This window comes from Akebia trifoliata, chromosome 12 (assembly GCF_017979445.1).
Source record: "Akebia trifoliata isolate Shusen 1 chromosome 12, ASM1797944v1, whole genome shotgun sequence".
In the NCBI taxonomy this organism is placed as follows: Eukaryota; Viridiplantae; Streptophyta; class Magnoliopsida; order Ranunculales; family Lardizabalaceae; genus Akebia; species Akebia trifoliata.
In genome coordinates, this window is record NC_141386.1 from 36,574,230 (window position 1) to 36,593,760 (window position 19,531).

Genomic DNA, 19,531 nt, shown 5'->3' on the forward strand with positions numbered 1-19,531 from the left:
TTTATCAAGTCAACTTGACCATACAAGATGAAGGATTGAGTTTTGAAAGAGAGATTTTATTTCATATCAAATTTTAATAATAGCACACCAATTCATACGGTACCATCCATCTAGGGGGGTCAATGGGTCGGTTCTATAGTATGGTTCCTCAGGAACTTAGAACCATAATCATAATATTTAATTCGGATCTGGTTCTTGTTGATTTTAAGTCTGATTCTAAAATAAACGAAACTGGAACTGAAACCACCAAAAATCACAAGTATCCATCAATTCCGATTCTCAAGAATCAAATAAGAAAAAATGTTTTCAAATCATTCTAAAAAGAATTTCTTTAAAAAAATTAACATATTATCAACAAAATTATTAACATAGTTATAATTTGTTAGACATGAGATACAAATTAATGATTTTTTTCAAAAAGAAAATTTTCTCATAATTAAAAGTAATAAATTTTTAGAAAATTAACTCATTTTAACTTTCAGTCAATAATTTATATGAAAATTTGAAGAAATAAAAAATACCTTAAATCATCTATAATATAGAAAGAATGACAAAATAAATTGGCTCCGGGTATTACATATTCGATTCCAATAAACCCTGCTCTAGTCAATTCCAATAAAAAGGGATCTGAAATCGGGGTTTCTAATTTCGATTAAATGGGTACCCATTGACACCTCTGCATCCATCCACGAATCATCATCACACATATTGGGATTCTCTTAGTAAAAGTTGATGTGGCAATAGAAGCTCTATTTTAAAAATTAAAACCATTCAAGTGAAACCCTACATTCGATTGGGGTTATAAGGCATATAAATTGGCGCCTTTTCAGAGACCCTATATCTCAACAGCGAAGAGGAAACGCAATTTAAAATCTCCATCTCTATTTCATCTTTGGGAGGTTTCTCTCTTGATCTTCTTCTCTTCGATTTGCTATTCTTCTCTTCGATAATTGTAATCCTTTAATGTGTTATATGTTTTCTTTTGGTTTATCGTTGTGACTTTTTCTGCATTTCAATCAGTTTTTTTTTTTTGGTTCCCCCAGCTTTACAGATTGATTAGTCGTTTGTAAGGTAAGAGATGTCGGTGGGAATGGGAGAGATGGCTTGCACTTACGCTGCATTGCTTCTCCACGACGACGGGATCCTCGTTACGGTATCCATCTCTCATCTCATCATCCATTACAGTTTCGCTGCATTGTATCTTATCTTTGAGTTTGATGGATGTTTGGTTTTTTTTCCTAATTGAAAATGGTTACCAACAAACAATAGGCCGAGAAGATCGCTGCCTTGGTGAAAGCTGCGAACGTGAGCATCGATCCATTCTGGCCGAACCTCTTTGCAAAGCTTGTGGAGAAAAGAAACATCGAAGATCTAATAATGAACGTTGGCTCTGCTGGAGGTGGTGGTGCTCCCATTCCCATTGCTTCCCCATCCCATGGTGGAGCTGGTTCTGCTGCTGCACCTGCAGCCGAAGAAAAGAAGGTAACTGATCCGCCCCTAGTTTTATTTATTTATTCGCAATATTGTGTTTTTGTTTGATTTCTCTGCCATTATCAACATTACAGGAAGAACCGAAGGAAGAGAGCGATGACGACATGGGATTCTCCTTATTCGATTAGGTGCTCGTCCTGTTATGGTGGTTCGATCATTTTTGTAGATATAGGTTCCTTCTGACTTCTGATTAAGTAGAGTTTTCTCTTATGATTTTCATGTTAGTGATATACTTGACAACAACTGATATTTTGGTGGAAGAAGTTACAAGTTGTTTTGTCCGGTTTCTCAAATCAAGTAGAGTAAATTAATATTGTGATGGTTGCCAACTATTAAATTAATAGGTGTGTTTGATGGATGGATTCAGCTCTGGTCTAATTTTATCAGAACTTATTCAAAGTTTAATTACTGCAACATAATTGCTTATTTAAGTGCAAATATCTGAGCTTGTCTTAGCAATATTATGGATGATGTATTGTTATTGTTAGGTCCTTAGGTCAAGAAAAAGTGGTAGAGTATTTTATTTTACGCCAGTTCATCTGTGTGGTCTCATTGTGTTGGGTATGATCTCTGTGTCAACGGATCTTCTTTCAAAGATAAGTTTGTGTTGTTAATTACAATCCATCAATTAGGAACTGTCCACTCCATCGTGGAAGTATGTATGATCATACCAGGATAGCTTGACTGTTAATGTATTCTCTTCTTCTAGTGGCTTGTGCCTGGTTCCTTACATCCCCAAATTTGTACTCTGGCACTTGTGCCGCCTGATTGTCTTACTTGGGCTGTTCATCAAGGGATTTTTTTACGCTCATTTAGGGTCATTGAAATTTGCTCAAGGAGTTTGGAATTAAACTACTATAATATGTGCGGCATTTTCACTTTGACTATCACCTAGGTAAGATTGTCTAGTGACTATAATTAATGGCATGTTGTGGGATATCTGTCCATTGCGGGGCATGACTTTAAGGAACATATCGTTACTTTGTCTGGCAGGATCTTGGTATCTAGGAGTTAATTGCTGGTTTGATTCAGGATTTTTTTTTAGATGGAACGTTGCTTAAGATGGAACGATGATTTATGTTGTCTATCCCAATATCAGGGAGAAAAAGGGGAGGTGCTGTTGTACAGGGTTGTGACATTCTGGTGTTTGATCAAAAGTACATGGGTTGTATCACATGCTTCGTCTGATGAGGTGCATGTCCTGGTATTCCCCTGTCAGGATCTAGTAGACTTTGACAGCCCCTAGTTGTTAGTCCTGATTATATAATAGTAGACAAGGTATATTGTGGTGGTTCTTTGAAATCATATTTTTGAAGTTCACAAATTCTTCCTACTCACAATCTCTGGAGAGCTGATTCTTTTAAATCAGTTTTTTTTAATGGGTCTACATCCCCTGCTTTGAATCATGAACCCAACTCTAGGTGTGGCTGCATTTATGTATTTTCCAACCTTGAGCATGTGTTGTTACAGCTCTATAGTTAATGGCACTTAAAGTTTATTGCACACTCTTCCACTCCCTTTGCATGATTAGAAGTACAAGTTCACTTGGCCGTGGGACCATAGGTTAATCACAGAAGGGGGCCTATAATGTGTTGGGTGGCAGCCATATAATTATATGGGCTAAATGTCTCATGATAGTCTCTGCCCTCTTGTTGGTGAAATCCTTTGGCAACTAACCTTGCTTTATATCTAGCAACACTTCCATTATGATTTCTTTTGATGCGAAAAACCCATTTGCAGCCAATAATGTTTCTTTGAGATGGAGGAGGCACAAAAGACCAAGTACCTTGAGCTTTGAGGTCTGGAATTCCTCTGACATAGCTCTTCTCCATTCTTGATGTTTAACAGCGATTATGTAGCAAGTTGCTTCCATAGAAAGAGACCCAGTGGTGCTCTACAAGGTAGTATGCCACTTTTAGATCTTCTAACCATTGGATGTCCAGAAGAGTTAGCAGCGGGTAGTGTGGGAATAGTTAATGAAAGGCTATTAAGTGTGTAGTCGGTAGTAGGGTTTTTGGAGTTTGGTATGATAGGGGATGAAATAAGATGAGTTGGAGAAGAGTGTTGGGATAGAGAAGGAAGTTGTGTGGTTGATGTATAAGGTGAAACGACTTGATATTGATGGTTATTGGGTGATGTGTTGGTTTGTAGATGAATTGGAAATATCTCTCGATTGAATGAAGAAAGAGGCTTTTGTGGAGGATAGCTTTTTGTGTGATGAAACGGAAAGATATTCTCGTGAAAATAAAACATGCCTTGAAACATACACAACACCCTAAGAAAAATCCAAACGTCTGTAGCCCTTGGATTTTAAGCAATATCCAAGAAAAGCACATTTTTTGGATTTAAGTTGGAACTTGTTTGTATTGTAGGGCCCATAAAACTAATTTACAAACAAGTATACTAATGGCTCCCTCCTCTCTTAAGTAGACAAACTTCCATTTAATACGAAAAAGTGGAGAGATGAGGGATGTTACCCATTTATGTTATTTGTGTGTTGTCATGAAGGTCTCTATGAACCAATCCCTAAGGGTTGGTGAGATGGCCAAAACTATGCCTCCGGATGTGGAGGTCTTGAACCTTCAGGGATTTATCTTTTTTTTCCTTTTTAATAAGTAAAAATTTTGTTGATAAAGAGGACAAGATGTCTACTAAGAAGGTACTAGTATATCTCACTACAAACGAGATCCCATCTAAAGACGAAGTCTTAAAAGAAAAGCCCTCTAAAATCTAACTATTTAGACAAAAAAAAAACCCAAAATAGGGGACTGCATGTAGCCTATTTTAATAGGCTTAGATACATCGGCTCCAAAAGGGGGAAAACATTGATTTTATTTGGTCTAGTTCAAGGCAATCACGTTAATTGATGGTAAGTTATATTCATGATGTGAGAGGAAACAATCCTTTATATTATGTTTAGTAAAAATTTTATGTTATTCAAAGGAATTGAGATGGAATAATATTTTTAAAAAATCTAAAAATTCCAAGAAAATTTAGATTGATGGTCATAAAACAAACAGTAGTCTATAAATATTTGTAATTTTTCTTCTTTATCTCAATTATATGTTTGATGGCTAACCCCAAATCTTGTTTGGGGAAAGAAAAGTCCTTCAAAACAAAAGAGCAAACTTGCTAAATTGGTTATCATGACCTAATAAGTTTAAATTAAAACTTGCATTCACTAACCTGATATGTATAATTGGATCTTTGGAACCGCCACTCAAAAAAAAAAGAAAATAAAAAACTTTAATCCATAGGATGCAAAAATCTTGATGTCGACCCCCTTGAAAATGCTATGTGGGATTTTTTTTGTTTTTGTTTTAGATCCGCCAATCTCGTAAGAGCCAATACCAATTGAAAAAATATGCAAATAGACTCGTGAGTCGTGACCATATTCATTGCACATTTGCATTCTTGAAAAATAAGACGAAGATTCGTATAATTTATTTATTTTGGTTTGTTTGTTGGTGGGGTTGGGTTGGTTGATTGGTATTGGGCCAACCTAAAATTAATAAGACATCATATCAGGGAAGGGACACGTGCTGTGTATGATGTGGTGCTGGAGTCCTCAAAAGCTTGTGGTTGCACATTTTCTTTCTCGCACATCATCAGACCGACCGAATTCATGTATATATCAAATATAAAGTTATTTTTTTTATATAAAAATAATAAAAATAAACGTGGATAGATTACCTGTACGCATACGTATCATATGGGACTATTAAGAGCATTTTTCTTTTTAAATTGCTTTTGAAGTCTCCTCCATCTGTTTTAACGGTTGGCAGAGTTTGGATTATGAGGAAGTCATAAAATGTCCAGACAAATAAACCACGTGGACGGACCGCTTCAGCCTTCAACTTTGGTGTACGCTTAAGTTACAGCTCCATCTTTCTAGACTTGGCCAGATGCGTCGGTTCGGTCGTCCCCATTTCTTTCTTTCGTAGAAGAAACTCTCTTTCCATTCCACATTGCACAATTGACTCCCCAATCCCATATTATATATATATCTCTCTCTCTCTCTCTTATAAAAAGGCTAAACTGCTCTCTTATAATTTCTCACATCGTACGTGTTTCTCTCAATTATCGATTCTCAATCAGATCAATCATTTCTAGCAGTTGTTGCTTATCTTATCTGCCCTTTGTTTTCCTTGGCTATATCTGTAGACTTGTTTTACTTGTGAATTGAAAGAGTTTGAAATTGAAAAAGGTTCATCGATCATCAGAAAAAGGAATCAATCATTCCAATTATGATGTCGATTTTCAGTTCATTTGATGCTGTATGTGCTGAATATTTTGGGCAGAGAGCCGTCGTTTATAATAATCTGACTCCAATTAAAGAAGAAAATAAGATGGTAGAGGCGAAGGGGCCTTTAACTGCAATTGAGGGCGACATGACGCAGAAGAATTCGTCACCACCGGCGGCGCCCAAATTCGGAAAGCCTATGCAAAAGAGGACGCCAAGATTTGCGCCAGAGTTGGATGGGTTGAATTGTTTTGAGACCATCGTCTCTCATTAATTTTCTTCTCAAGGGTGATTCAAGATTTTTTTTTCTTTTTTTTTTTAAACCATATACATAGCTTTGTTAAATTCTAAATTGGATAACAATGTCATCTCAATTTTTATTATTTATTTACTCGTCTTGTTTTCAGTTATCGCTTCGTATTAGTAAATGTTAAGCAATGATAAATTTAGGAGTCTAACTAAAAATAATTGGCAAAGGCCTAAGAGCTTATAAGGAGAGAGACAAGGTAATGAGTGAGAGACTCCGTCAAATTAGGCCCATGCATGTCTAAACATGAATTAGGTGACGTGAAAGAAGGAAAACTACCTAATATTAAGTTTTATGCTCTTGCTGCGTAAGTTGAGTACAGACTAAGTGAAAATTTTCATGTTAGAAAATCATTAGCGAATTAAAAGATTAGGAGAAGATGGCCGTAGATACGAAGCACTCAAGTGAAAGCTTCAATGGATATGACCATGGCTCATTTGAGTTATGTTTTGATTTTTCCTTGATTTGGGTAAATGCAAGAGTATTTCTTTATTTTTAGCTTGTCATGGGTAGACGCACCCGTCAAGTAAGACTAATCTCATGGTCACACACACACGCGCCACCACTTCGAAAAGTCTTACATGCAACTGGTTGAGTCAAGGGTTAATTGAACCCTGGAGGGTGGTCCCAAGGAATTCTTTGCTTTGTGGGATTTCAAACTCTTGACCTAACCTTCCTGAGGAGCTTATCAAAGCAGCTTGCCACGAGCTCAATCCCTTCGAGTTAAATGAAAGATTATCTTTTCATTTAATTTCAATTTGATTTTTTTATAGTCATCTTAACTCAAATTCTTATATACGCAACTAATAAGAACGTGTTTCTTGTTTTATAAAAAAGAGCTTCTATTGGCATCCCAACTTTTACTCATTACACTCCCAATTTCTTAAATTATTTGTCACCCCAATTAAATATTAAAATACATCATTCAAACATTACAGAAAAATTGTTCAAATTATTATCTCAACATTAGAAAATATTATAACACTCTAAACAATTTCAATAGATTTTTACAATTATGATTAGGCTCATATAAAATATTAAACTCAAAAAATAAAAATCAAGCAAAATAATAGTAGACTTTCTATTGGCACTGTAGACACCCCAATTTGAACGGGCTGCTACTCGAAAGGGCCCAAAAATATCGATTTTCCAAATAAATGGGCCAACGGGCTTTAAGGGCTCAAGTCATTGAAAAGTGACATTTTGACCAAACCGAAGCCTCTAACACCTCTCAATGGGTTAATAGGTCCACCAAAAAGATTTGACATGCTCCCATCTACCCCGCTCCACTCAAAACATCAATTTTTCGACAAAATTGGCCAACGGGCTTTAAAAGCCCAAATCACTAAAAAGTGATGTTTTAATTAAACCGAGGCCCCTGAGACCTCTCAATGATCTAAAGGACCCACCAAAGGGTTTGACCTATCCTCTATTTTGTCTAAACCATCACCGCTCCGCCTTTGTATCTAAGAATACCCGAATGTTCGATGAAATTCTCCAACGGGCCTAAAAGGCCCGATTTGCCAACACGTGGCATCTCGATCAAACCAATGATTTCAAAAATCTCAAAAAAATAAATAAAACTAAAAAAACGAGACTTGAGATGCCTACCACCTCCTATACCTTCCACCGCTCCATCTCCGAATCCAAAAAAATCTAAACCCACCTAAGGCCCACAAGCCCTCAACACTTTCCTAAATCAATTTCTCACCTTACCCCTAACCTAAAATCAATCCCATATCACCTAAAATCTAAAACCAACCTACACCCTCAAAATTCATTCTAAAATAACCTCCAACCAATTCCTAAAATCCAAAACCATTTCATAACCCAAGCCCAAAACACTCCAAAGTCCCTAAGCCCAAATCCATATCCAACCCACAACCATAACCCATCAACCACTACCCACATCAACCAATCACCATCTTGATAATCAAAGATGACAAATGTCATCATCCCATCTCATTTCCCTCACCCAACTACCTACCCCATTAATTTGCTTTAAATCCCATCTACCCACACATCAACCCATCACCTTTTTTCTCAAATCAAACACATCTACCCACACCCCTAACCTATACCTCCCCTAATCTACCCTCATCATTCCCTACAAAACCCACATCTACAACCTAAACCTACACCATCCTCTCAAGTCAAACACTCAACCTCTCCCATCAACCTATCTCAACCCTTCATTTCCACCCACTTTGACACATGGCATCATCTCCCTCACCCTCCCAAAATATCATCAACCACCTCTTTAAATCCTCCATTCTCTTAAATCAAATACCATTTAATCACAACCACCATCTTAAACTCACCTCACCAAACACTCCACCCAAATGGGTTGGGTAGGATCCAAACCATTTGGGTCAAAACTCACCCATTTAACCCCCCTTACCTAAATACCCTCCAATCTCCTCTAAATTACACCCACTTCTCTCTCAAACTCATAATCATTCTATCATTTTTCTTCACTTTACCCCATTATATCCCTAAAATAACTCCTCAACATCTATAAATACCCTCCTCCTCTTCCCAAAAATGGCCCCCAAAACTTTCACTACAAAATTTCTCCTCAACTCTCTCTCTACTAACAACTATCACCCCTCTCGCTAAGAAAAATCTCATCAATTCCCTCACACTAATCCTCCCCAAGTCTCATAAAAAAAAATCACGTACTACACTCATCTCTCTCATCATCTCTTCTCTACTCCTTCAACAAAAAAAGAGTTGTATTTGCTTAAAATACTAATGACTCAAGAAGACTCAAAAAAGAAGAAGAAAAGAAGAAAGAAGATACAAAGTGGGTTCAAGGCAATCCCCCATCTCTCTTCTACACCCTTTCCTCCTCCCTCTTCTATCACCCCTATCCCCTTCATTTTATTTTTTAGAATGAATGGACCCCAAGGCTAAAGGTCTATAAGGGTCATTTCCATCAATGGAATGACCCTATGATCAAGCCAAAAATGAACCCCTATCTAGGGTACAAATGCACCCACGTGGCACGTTGTCTTTCACACCTTTTTAAATAAAAAATGACCGAGTTGAGTTGAGGTTACCACTCTTTAGTGGGGAGAAAATGGTGCCTAACACCTTCCCTTTTCTCCAATCGAACCACTTATCTCGAATCTCATTGTTTGATTAGTTCCTATCCATCGAGAGTCACTAAAACATCAAAAATGTCACTTTTTCAAAAAATGCACATCGGGTGACCATTCACACCCACTTATAATATGAATGGTGGCGACTCCAAACCATTGTAGATGTGGTCATCGTAATGACGAAATCACGTGTCTACAGACACCATAACTTTTACTTATCTTCAACCATGTACTTATTTTCTTTAGGGTGAATCTCTAATTTCATGTGTTGACGAAATTTCGAGTTCGACATACTGATCATTTTAATTCCCAAAACATGTTTTTCGAGAGAGTCAATCACTTTTATAATCTACGAATTTGTGAATTTCTCACTATTGTTATCAACGAAGTCATTGATAAAGTATTAGTGATTTTGTCCTATCATCAATTTCACTAGTAATTTATCAGCCAATTTGTTGATTATAAAAGTGAAGAATTCACTGAAAAAACATGTTTTGGGAATAAAAATGAATAATGTATCGAAATCAGAATTTTGACATAAGTTGCACATGTTTTGGGAAAAATCCATTTTCTTTATTTTTAATTGGGTTGTAATAAGTAAAAGTTGGAGGTGCCAATAGTAGCTCTCTTTGTAAAGGAGAAGATTGGAACACCAAATTTTTATCTTTAATTTAAGGGAAAATTACTTAATAACTTTTCTTTCAATTTAGTCATTGACTATTATGGGTTGTCAAAATAGTGCATTAAGTAAATACATCTTTCAAACACAGTCCTGAATCCCACTTTATACATTTCTCACGATTGAAGCGTTGAAATTGCCCTAACCATTCAAATTCATCATTTTCGTTAAAAAAATTGGATTTCCGGCATTCTGATCGAGTTTTGGAGATTTCATTCCAATGAAAAAGATTTGAAAAGGAAGAAGAATCCATTTTCAAGGATTTTTTTTTTCAAGATGTATGTAAAAACTAAAGTTTTTTCAATTATTTTACTTTTCTTTTAGATGAAAATCGATCAAGGATGTCTCTTTTGGTTTGAAATCATCTACACAAGTTATTACGTTAAGTTTTAAGCTGATCTTTCCATGTATTTTAGTTGAAAATTTTCAAAAAAATACAAAAAAAAAATGGGTGGATTTTATAGCATATAGGTCGATCATTTTTATTTTTGAGTTCAAAATTTTTATTGTTGAGGTCACTAATTTTTAATTATTATTAAGGTCGACAAATTTTTTTTATTTTTAAAATTATTGGTGAGGTTAACAATAATTTAAAAAAAATTGGTGAATGCGTTAATAATTTTTTCAAAAACTGTTAACCTCGATGTTGTAAAATCCAACTGATTTCATTTTTTTTATAAAACTTTTCTTAATTAAAATTGATGGACAAATCGACTTAAAACTTGACATAATGACTTCTATAGATGATTTCAATAAAAAAGAATCATTCTTTATCGATTTTTTTTTCAAAAAAAAAATAAAACAATTGAAAAAAATCCTTGAAATGACTTCTTTTTTCCTTATAAAATTATTTTCATCAGAATGGAATCTTTAAAAATCGATTGAGATGTTGGAAATCCAATTTTTTTGGACGAAAATGATGAATTTGAATGATTAGGGCAATATCGATATTTCAATAGTGAGAAATGTCTAAAATAAGGTTTAAGGACTGTTTTGAAAAGAAAAATTTATTAAATGAATTATTTTAATAAACTGCAAAAGTCAAGGATTAAATTGAACGAAAAATTAACACGAGGGACTGTTAAATCATTTCCCCTTAATTTGAAACCACAAACCAATTGCCACGTTCACAACAAGACCCCGATATTTTTAGGTGGTGAAAAAGTCGCAGATGCACAACACACAAGAAAAATATCCTGCCAACTTTAGCCAACTTGCTAGTTTGCTCCAAGATATTTTTTTCAACCTCAAACCCCAGTTTAATGCGTAGGGTCAAACGTACAGATGAGTGGAAGAAAAACAATGGCTCTGAGAGAGAGAGATGTTCAAGTTTTCTAGAGATCTGTTAAACGTTTGGGAATCCAAGAAATTCTTCCCATATCAATCTTGCGTGTGACGATCTGAAAGGGCACGTGTTTGGCGGGAAGGTGGCATCAATCTTTTGAAAGAAATATCCTATCTAATTTGTGGTTCATAATAACTGAGCATCAGGTGCGAATCTGAATTCAACGAAAATATCAAAATTAGAGATCCAGAGTGGGACACGTTAACATGAGTGAGCAGAGCCAATGGTGGCCTGCCGTTTGATTTAGTAGTTTATGTGGTGGGGAAGGATTGACATGGCAAATACGGGCCACACACACAGACAGAGAGAGAGAGAGAGAGATGGAGAGAGAGATTAGAGAGAGATATTTTGCTTTAACTTCGCGGCTACAAAGCCAGCTAGCTTCCTCCAATAGAAAAAGAAAACTGATCGGTCTATGATCATCTTTTTGAAGAGAAGAAGAAGAGGTCACCATTTGATTCGAGTAGAGTGGTAACCATCTTTGCTTTGGATCTATCAATCTAACGCGTTTTCTTCGCTAAACTTAGCAGATATTTATAGCGGAAAGAAGATATCAGTTCTTCGATAGCTATGGGGGAAATTTTAGGGTGTAGCGAAGAAGTGATGGAGGAGGTGGTCGTGTTGCAGGAGGAGGAAGAGGATTTGGAGAGAAAGACTGGGAGTTTGATCAAATTGGAGAGTTTGATGTTTCTTAGAGTTTTGTTGGTTGAATCCGACGATTCAACACGGATGATCGTAGGCGCGCTTCTCCGAAAATGCGGTTATAGAGGTTAGATTGCTTACTTTTTTTTTTTTTTTTTTGCTTCTTGTTTTCACCGTTTATTTTTGCTGATTTTTATGTTTGTTTGTTTTGCGATGATTCGAGTCTTGTGATTTAGGAATTAGATCTTTGGATTTCTAGTGGACTTTTCGAGTGTTTTAGGAAATCAGATTTGTCTCTGTGGAGGAGATAGATTTCAGTTTACTGAATTTGATTAGTTTAGGGGTTATCTCGAGGAGTTTGGTATGTTTTTAGGTAAGTTTCTGCTCAGATCTGGTTTGAAAAGCTTTTAATTGATACTCTTTTTGCAGTGGATTAGAACTTGATCTTCTTGCAATAATTAATGGTTTTTCGTCAGCGATTCATCAATGTTTTGCACCAGGGGAAGGAATTACTTTGATTTCACGGGAGGAAATAGCTCTTTAGCAGTTTATTTTTTAGATTTAGTGCCACATGTTAGAGTTTTTCTGCCCCATCTCGTGTGACTCGATTGAGTTGGCTCTGTTTCAAGAGGTACCAACACCAGCTGCTTATGTAAATTACAGATCAACCTTAGTCATAGGCTTCCAACAAACATGGCTTCAACTTGGCCTATTTGGCGTCATGTTGTAATTGATGCTATGACTGAGTCTTTGGATACGAGTCCTACGGTCTCATACTTTAGTATATATTCAGTTAGTTATTGTTGTTATTTTTGGATCCATTGCTCAAAGTACTATCGACATGTCAATGAAATAGCGGACAAGGTTGAGGCACCAGCTAGGACACCTTTTTTATAGAAGGGATATGAATTCAAATGTTTTTCATAAAATTTCCTGTTTTCCATACATTATTCTAATTTTCTTTAAAATTCTTTTGGGTGGATCTTTATCATTTCTTCAATTAGTAAAGCAGGACATGACACCACACATCACTACTTTGTTGTTGATCAATTTACAACCTGAGGTTATTACCTAATTTTCCACTTGAGAGTTCCCACGGGAGAGCTGTAACGAGATCTTGATGTTGCTTGCTGAATTTAGAAACTGTGATTCTGATCAAATCTTGTTTGTTACATGTGCTGATTACACATTCATCTATGAGACTATTGTTTTGCCTACCTCCAAAGCTCCAATCTGCATGTTTCCATTAATTTAGAATTTTTTCTATGTTTTGTTATTTGTTTTTCGTTTTATATTCGCATTTTGTTGATAAATATCGAACCTTCAAATGTTCTCCTTCAGATATTTTTTGAAGGTTTGTCTTGTAATCTCTGAACTGAAACACATCCATTGTGTTTGTTTGAACAGTTGCAGCAGTTTCTGATGGCTTGAAGGCATGGGAGATACTGAAAGGAAGATCCCATAACATAGACCTGGTCTTGACAGAAGTGGAATTGCCATCAATATCTGGATTCTCTCTTCTTTCCATGATAATGGAGCATGAGATCTGCAAAAACGTTCCTGTTATAAGTATGATATAATGAATGGAAGTCATTTTAGAATTTTGGATTATCTTTTGTAAAATTTCTTTTTCTAAACTAGCTACATATCACTTGTGATTCATGCAGTGATTTCCTCACAAGATTCAGTTAGCGTGGTTTTCAAAAGCATGTTGAAAGGTGCTGCTGACTTTCTTGTTAAGCCCGTTAGGAAGAATGAGCTTAGGAATTTGTGGCAACATGTTTGGAGAAGAAATTCTGTATGCTCTCTCCTTCCTGTGAAATATCATTCTTATCTTTAATAGATTCTGTCCTGTTTCTTGTTCTCATGGCTACTTTGTATCAGAACTGAATTTTGATTTGTGTTGTCCTATCAGTCGAGTGATGGTGGACACGATCACCAAGATGGGAACCCTGTGCAACAAAAAGTTGAAGCTACTGCTGAGAACAATTCATTGACTAAACACACAAGTGATTGTGTGGCTTGCCCGAATAGACATGAAGAATGTTACCTATCTGAAAAAAGAAATGTGGAATGCAGTGAGAAAGGAAGCGACGCACAGGTAATAGTTTTTCCATCATCTAGACATAGTAACTCACCGCTTATGATTGGGTCACTATAATGTCGTTGGAACAAGACTTGTCATTGTGTTAACTGGTGTTTCTGATAAAATTTTAAATTTATAGTGAAGGACTGATTGTTAACAAACATTTCTAGATTATCTCCACTTAGTTTGTAGAACAACTATGAGAAATGTTAACTGATTAGGCATTTCTTTTGTATCAACGTTAACTGAGACTATCAAGTTTTGGGATTTTTAATTTATATAGAAGGAATTATTTTGTAGGAACTACTCATTTAAAAAAAAAAAACAATTGTTCTGTAGGAACTAATTGTTTTCCAAGATCCATATAAGGGCACTTATCGCTAACTCATATGAAATTTATATAAAGACTGAATGTTTTGCCTTCTGTATGCAGAGTTCTTGTACAAAGCCGGACATGGACTCTGAGAGTGAATGCATGCAAAATAGGCACGGACTTTTGCAGACAAAGTGGAGTGACTCTCTTATGACTGACATGAAAACACTGAAGTACAGAGAGTGTGTTAAATTGGATGAGAAATTGCGTGTGCATGAAAATGAAGCAGAAGATATGGCATGTTCTCTTGTATCTGACGTGGCACCCTGCAACCAAGGAAATAACTCAACTGGTTTGATTACAGAAGAATGTACTCCTATGAGAACACTGATTCAGGGAGAGGGAGTGGCACTAGAAACTCACAAGGAGAAAGCTAATATCCATAATGATGAGACAATGGATGACAATAACGAGCAGTTGCAACCATCTAGAGAAGCCATTGACTTGATTGGGGCATTTGATAGTCACTCAGACGCATACAACACTCATTTTGGAAAACTTTTGTTCAATGGTGAGAAGATTCACTCAGATTCAAGTGATGCCTTGGACAGATATAGTTCCACTCCACTACTGGAGCTTTCCTTGAAAGGATTCCATCAGAGTGACCTTAATATCCAACAGGCTGATGAAAGGCATACCCTGAACCATTCGAATGTCTCAGCCTTTTCACGGTGAGTTTGTATTTTCTGTCTTCAGTTTCTTCTACTGTGAAGCATTCCTTCGAGATATTAAAATGGCACTGAATTGATAGTACCAATGCTTAGTCCATGGAGCAAAGCAATTTTAATTTGTATCTCATAGGTATGTTTTATATATGTATGAATCTTCTAAAGCATATCTTAAATCCAGTAACGTATACTATTGTGGTATCGTCTCTCAAGTGGTTAACCAACAAGAAAATGATATATTTTTTCTTCTTTTTTGTGTGTGATTGATATCAATGTCATGATTCGTTGCTGTTCTCACATAAAGCTCAAGTTTTTAAGAGTTCAACATTCTATCAATTTTTGTTTCTCCACAATAGAAATTAGTTACCTGGAAACACATCTAGCTGATGCTAGATGAGGTACGTCTGATTTACTAGCCTGTATGATAGGAATAAGTCTACTTCATTAGGGATAACTTCAGGATAGAATAATCCTAAGAGGGAAAAGAACTGAACAAATCAATTGTATTTATAGGCCATGTATGGCTTATAGAGTCAAGGCTTAATGCCTCATGAAGCCTTGATAGAGTTAGGCCTAAACCACCCCTTATAATTCGATCGAGTTTTAAGCCTTGAGACCCAAACCTTGGACTTCCCCTCAAGGAGTGAGGGGATTTATTGATGGTTTGGTGATCATAACTGGCTTTCAGTAGATTCTCCCTCTATCCTTTATGGTCTTCTTCTGTGTAATGAGTTAACAAAATGCTGGAGAAATATACATAAAATGATAAAAGAGGTTTAGTTTCTCTACGTAAACTAATAATTAACTTTACCAGGGCTATACTCGGTGTTTTATATTTCATTGAATATTTGCATTGTTAGCTTATGCTGGATTCTTCTCAACTCAAAATTCCTATCTGCAGGTACAATAACAGGACAGTGCTGTCACCTTTCGCAACGTCAGCCAGTTTTTGCACTGAAACCAAAGAATGTGCAAGCATCTCTGGCAAACATTTGTCAAATCAAGGCCCTAGTAATACTGCTGAAGTTCGTTCATGCAATGTTTTCACACTGAATAATTATCTGGAAAGCATGACCTCTCCTTGCCCTCAACATGGGGTCATTACTGTCCCTGTTCCCATTAGAAGCAGAAGGGTTGATAGTCTACAGTCTGGTTATGATGCTGTATTACCACCCACACCTGCATTTTATACTCAATCAGGTCGACCATCACCACCACCACTATGGAGTTCAGATTCAGCCAGCCAGCAGCGATCATCTTTTCATGTAAAGTCATCTTATCCATCCAATCCCGAAACTCTCCACTATCATCAAGCTTATTGCCTTCATGAAGAAAATGCCAACAAGTCCACTATCCAAACCATGACCGAACAGCCAGAGCAGATTTTGGAATCTGTGGAGAATCCAAGACATGCTTCACCCGCCACTTCTCAGAGTGCAGGTGGCAGTTTATGTAATAGTGCTGTAAGTAATCTTAACAGCAGTGAGTGTGGGAGCGTTAGCAACAGAAGTGATGAGAATGACGCCGCAATCACTGTTGTTAAGGCCACTGTGGATAGTGGTAGTGATGAAAGCCTTTTTATTCCTGGTGGAATCAGTCGTCAACTAGATTTTCATTGCTTAACCGAAAGAGAAGCGGCTCTGACGAAGTTCCGATTGAAGCGGAAAGATAGATGCTATGAGAAGAAGGTATATTTGATTGTTTTTATTTTTTATTTTTTTAAATGAATGATTATTACTAAACTTACACATTCATTCACCATCTATTTCATGATTGCATTGGGGATCATGACCAATGTTGTTAAATAGCATATGCGGCCTTGTGCGACCACCACATGCTGTTCGCATATGCGATTTCGCACATCGCGTATGCGGTGGCATATGCTGCAAGAAAAAAAAATTGAATATGCCATCGTGTATTGGCAGATAGCGTAATTTGGGGAATGTGACTAGCATATGCGAATATACTACCGCATTTGACAACACTGATCATGACAGAACCAATGAGAAGGCAATCGTGGCTTCCCCCCTAAATTAGTGTATTAGTGAAAGAGAGTCAGGGTCAAGCCCACCTGCCATAACTTTTCACTGATATTCCTACTAGTACCACTGTACTACTGTCATTATTCATCATTATTTGATGTGCCACCTTCAACACTAACTGTTAGAAATAACTGGTTCTGGTGCCTGGACCTCATAATCTATGCTCTAATCACTTACCATGAATTTTCTAATGCAGGTTCGTTACCAGAGCAGGAAGAGACTTGCAGAGCAGCGTCCACGAGTGAAAGGGCAGTTTGTTCGTCAAATGCCAGCCTATACTCTCCAACCATTTGTTACTACTTAAACCTCGTTACCATGATTCATTTATAGCTGATACACTGAATGAAATTTTCCCAGCTACATCAGTTAACATATCTCTCAAACATCTGCTGAAGTAGAAGTTCTCAGATTGTTTGACGCACTTCTAATGTATGTGGTGAATTAAAACCAGACGCTCATTCATCACCACCATTTTGGGGTTTCACTACAATTTTCTTGCATCCACTGTATTTAGTGATGTAATTATATAATCATAGATCTCGATAGAAAACAAAAGGTGGCTGACCGGTAATTGTTTTTCTATGTTGTTTAATATTTACGTGTGATCCTAGGTTTACTGATTCAATAGTTTTGGGCCTGTTACATTGTGTACCAAACTGTCTGCTAGTTGGAGTATCGATAGAGGTTGCACTCTTCAGTTTCTTAATATTACTGAAAGGTTGGTTGGTATGGTATGGTATGGTATGCGGTGCAGTGTTTTTTTGGGTAAGCAGTTTTCTAGTCATAAGCATTGTTTGTTGGATACTGAAGGTCTCTGAATCAATTCTGGCTTTGCTTAGATTGTACGCTAATTACATAATTTTGGAAGGAAATGTGTCTTGTGTCATCTTCATTCTCAGACATCAAGGAATTGTTTTTCGTTGGTTTTACAAAATGCCCCATAGATCTAATGATAGCTCTGTCTAGATCCCCGGAAAACACCAGTTGGTGTCACAATTTTGAAATATTGACTTTGTGGGTAGGACAATTATGTAGTTTTATTTTACTCCATTCGTATGCTAAATGTCCAAACTTCTCAAACTGGTATCTCACACATGATGATCATAAGGTGAAGTGGACTTAAGTTTCAACCTAAACCAATTGATGTGGTTGTTGAATCATCTTTGAGTCAAATAGGGACAATGAAAGGAATAGTGATAAAGGAAAATGAAGATGTAAGGGTATATGTATGCAGATTGAATTGGTTCTTCTACTTCTATAGAGGATCCACCACTAGGTATTGTATTTCTTTGAAGATAATCTTATCATATGAAAAGGTAAGGAATAGATAGTTATTACTAGATCCAGTGCAAAGGTCTAGTATAGTCATGTTTTGTGAATTAGTATGGTTGAGACACTTCCTTTAATAATTTGATCCGAGAAAAAGATTAAAGTTAATTTGAGAGATGTTTAGGAAAGTTCTCTCTTCAAATAGTGTCTCCTGTTTTATAATCAATAATATGGTAGATCATTGTACTTGAAATTGACTATAGAATGATATATCATTTTACTTGGATTGTTCAACAATCTATGCAACATGACGATGGTTTACTACACAAACACATGGCAAGTCATATCATGTGCTGCTTGACCCAACATTTGTTACATACGGGCACCCACCTTTCAATCAAAAAAATAAATTCGAGGATCATATTGCTTTGAATGTTTAGCTTATTGCCCCATATAGAAGGTAGCCTAAAATCAAGTAATTATTTCTATACCAGTTGTCAATGTTTGGACTGTACGTCAGACAAAGTCGTAGGATAGGAGTCTTTAACATCATAGGTGTGGAGAGATTCAAACTAAATGCACCCAATAGTAGCCTATTAATTTAACTACGCTTTTTGATTGACATAAAACAGATTCCACTAGCAGCTGAATTTCTCTTGCTAAAAGTAGGATTAATGAGAAAAGTACATAGTAATGAGCCACCAATTTATTAGTCTTTTATCAATTATTATCTGTTGTATGATATATAAACATGTTCTGCGTCCTGACAACCGTGTCTGAGGCCATTAAGGTCTGTTGTTGAATCGACAAAACATCTAAATTGGTGTCCTAGCACTGTAGACGATGCCGCCTCGTACCTTTGATATGCAAACCACGAAACCTTTTACTCATCTATTGGATTGATTTATGTAGGATTTGGTGATATAAAATCGTCACCTTCTTTTGTTTTTTGAGGTTGATGGATTTTTTCACTTATGTAGGGGTATCTTGGATATGATCATTTTTTTAGAGTCGTGATAAAATGACTTGTCAGGTAGTGTACTCAATCAACTTACTAACGTGACAAGTTCGAATTCGTAGATCTTTTTGCCTCACGATACATGATTGCACTTCCCCATAAAAAAGTGTATCCTGAAATGGAAAGATCTACAATCTTCAAACTTGTGCACATCAGTGAGTCGATTGAGTATGCCACTTGACGAGTCATTTTATCAGGACTCATTTCATTAACTTATGAGAAATAAAATGGGTCTCTTAAAAATGATTCTCTTTTATTGAGAGT

General features: G+C 36.4%; 2 protein-coding genes across 3 annotated transcripts; both read left to right on the plus strand.

The window, feature by feature from the left end:
- Positions 1-756: 756 nt before the first annotated feature.
- LOC147390013 (uncharacterized) lies at positions 757-2,865 on the plus strand. 2 transcript variants are annotated; one of them, XM_086417781.1, is made up of 4 exons: positions 757-899; positions 1,044-1,153; positions 1,270-1,482; positions 1,566-2,865. In XM_086417781.1, the coding sequence occupies exons 2-4, from the start codon at positions 1,079-1,081 to the stop codon at positions 1,617-1,619; spliced, it is 342 nt and encodes a 113-aa protein (XP_086273907.1). In that variant the 5' UTR covers positions 757-899; positions 1,044-1,078; the 3' UTR covers positions 1,620-2,865. The 2 variants fall into 2 exon arrangements, with proteins under 2 accessions (XP_086273907.1, XP_086273908.1); XM_086417782.1 differs by lacking the exon at positions 757-899 and adding an exon at positions 929-952.
- Positions 2,866-11,318: 8,453 nt separating this feature from the next.
- LOC147390014 (two-component response regulator-like PRR95) lies at positions 11,319-17,677 on the plus strand. Its single transcript, XM_086417994.1, has 7 exons — positions 11,319-11,938; positions 13,219-13,380; positions 13,479-13,609; positions 13,727-13,912; positions 14,331-14,941; positions 15,840-16,626; positions 17,177-17,677. The coding sequence occupies exons 1-7, from the start codon at positions 11,740-11,742 to the stop codon at positions 17,282-17,284; spliced, it is 2,184 nt and encodes a 727-aa protein (XP_086274120.1). The 5' UTR covers positions 11,319-11,739; the 3' UTR covers positions 17,285-17,677.
- The last annotated feature ends 1,854 nt before the right edge of the window (positions 17,678-19,531 follow it).

Coding starts and splice junctions, on each gene's coding strand:
- LOC147390013 (XM_086417781.1), top strand. CDS start 1,079: ATGTCGGTGGGAATGGGAGAGATGGCTTGCACTTACGCTGCATTGCTT. Junction 1,154..1,269: donor ACGACGGGATCCTCGTTACG/GTATCCATCTCT, acceptor AACAAACAATAG/GCCGAGAAGATCGCTGCCTT. Junction 1,483..1,565: donor CTGCAGCCGAAGAAAAGAAG/GTAACTGATCCG, acceptor TCAACATTACAG/GAAGAACCGAAGGAAGAGAG.
- LOC147390014 (XM_086417994.1), top strand. CDS start 11,740: ATGGGGGAAATTTTAGGGTGTAGCGAAGAAGTGATGGAGGAGGTGGTC. Junction 11,939..13,218: donor CCGAAAATGCGGTTATAGAG/GTTAGATTGCTT, acceptor TTGTTTGAACAG/TTGCAGCAGTTTCTGATGGC. Junction 13,610..13,726: donor ATGTTTGGAGAAGAAATTCT/GTATGCTCTCTC, acceptor TTGTCCTATCAG/TCGAGTGATGGTGGACACGA.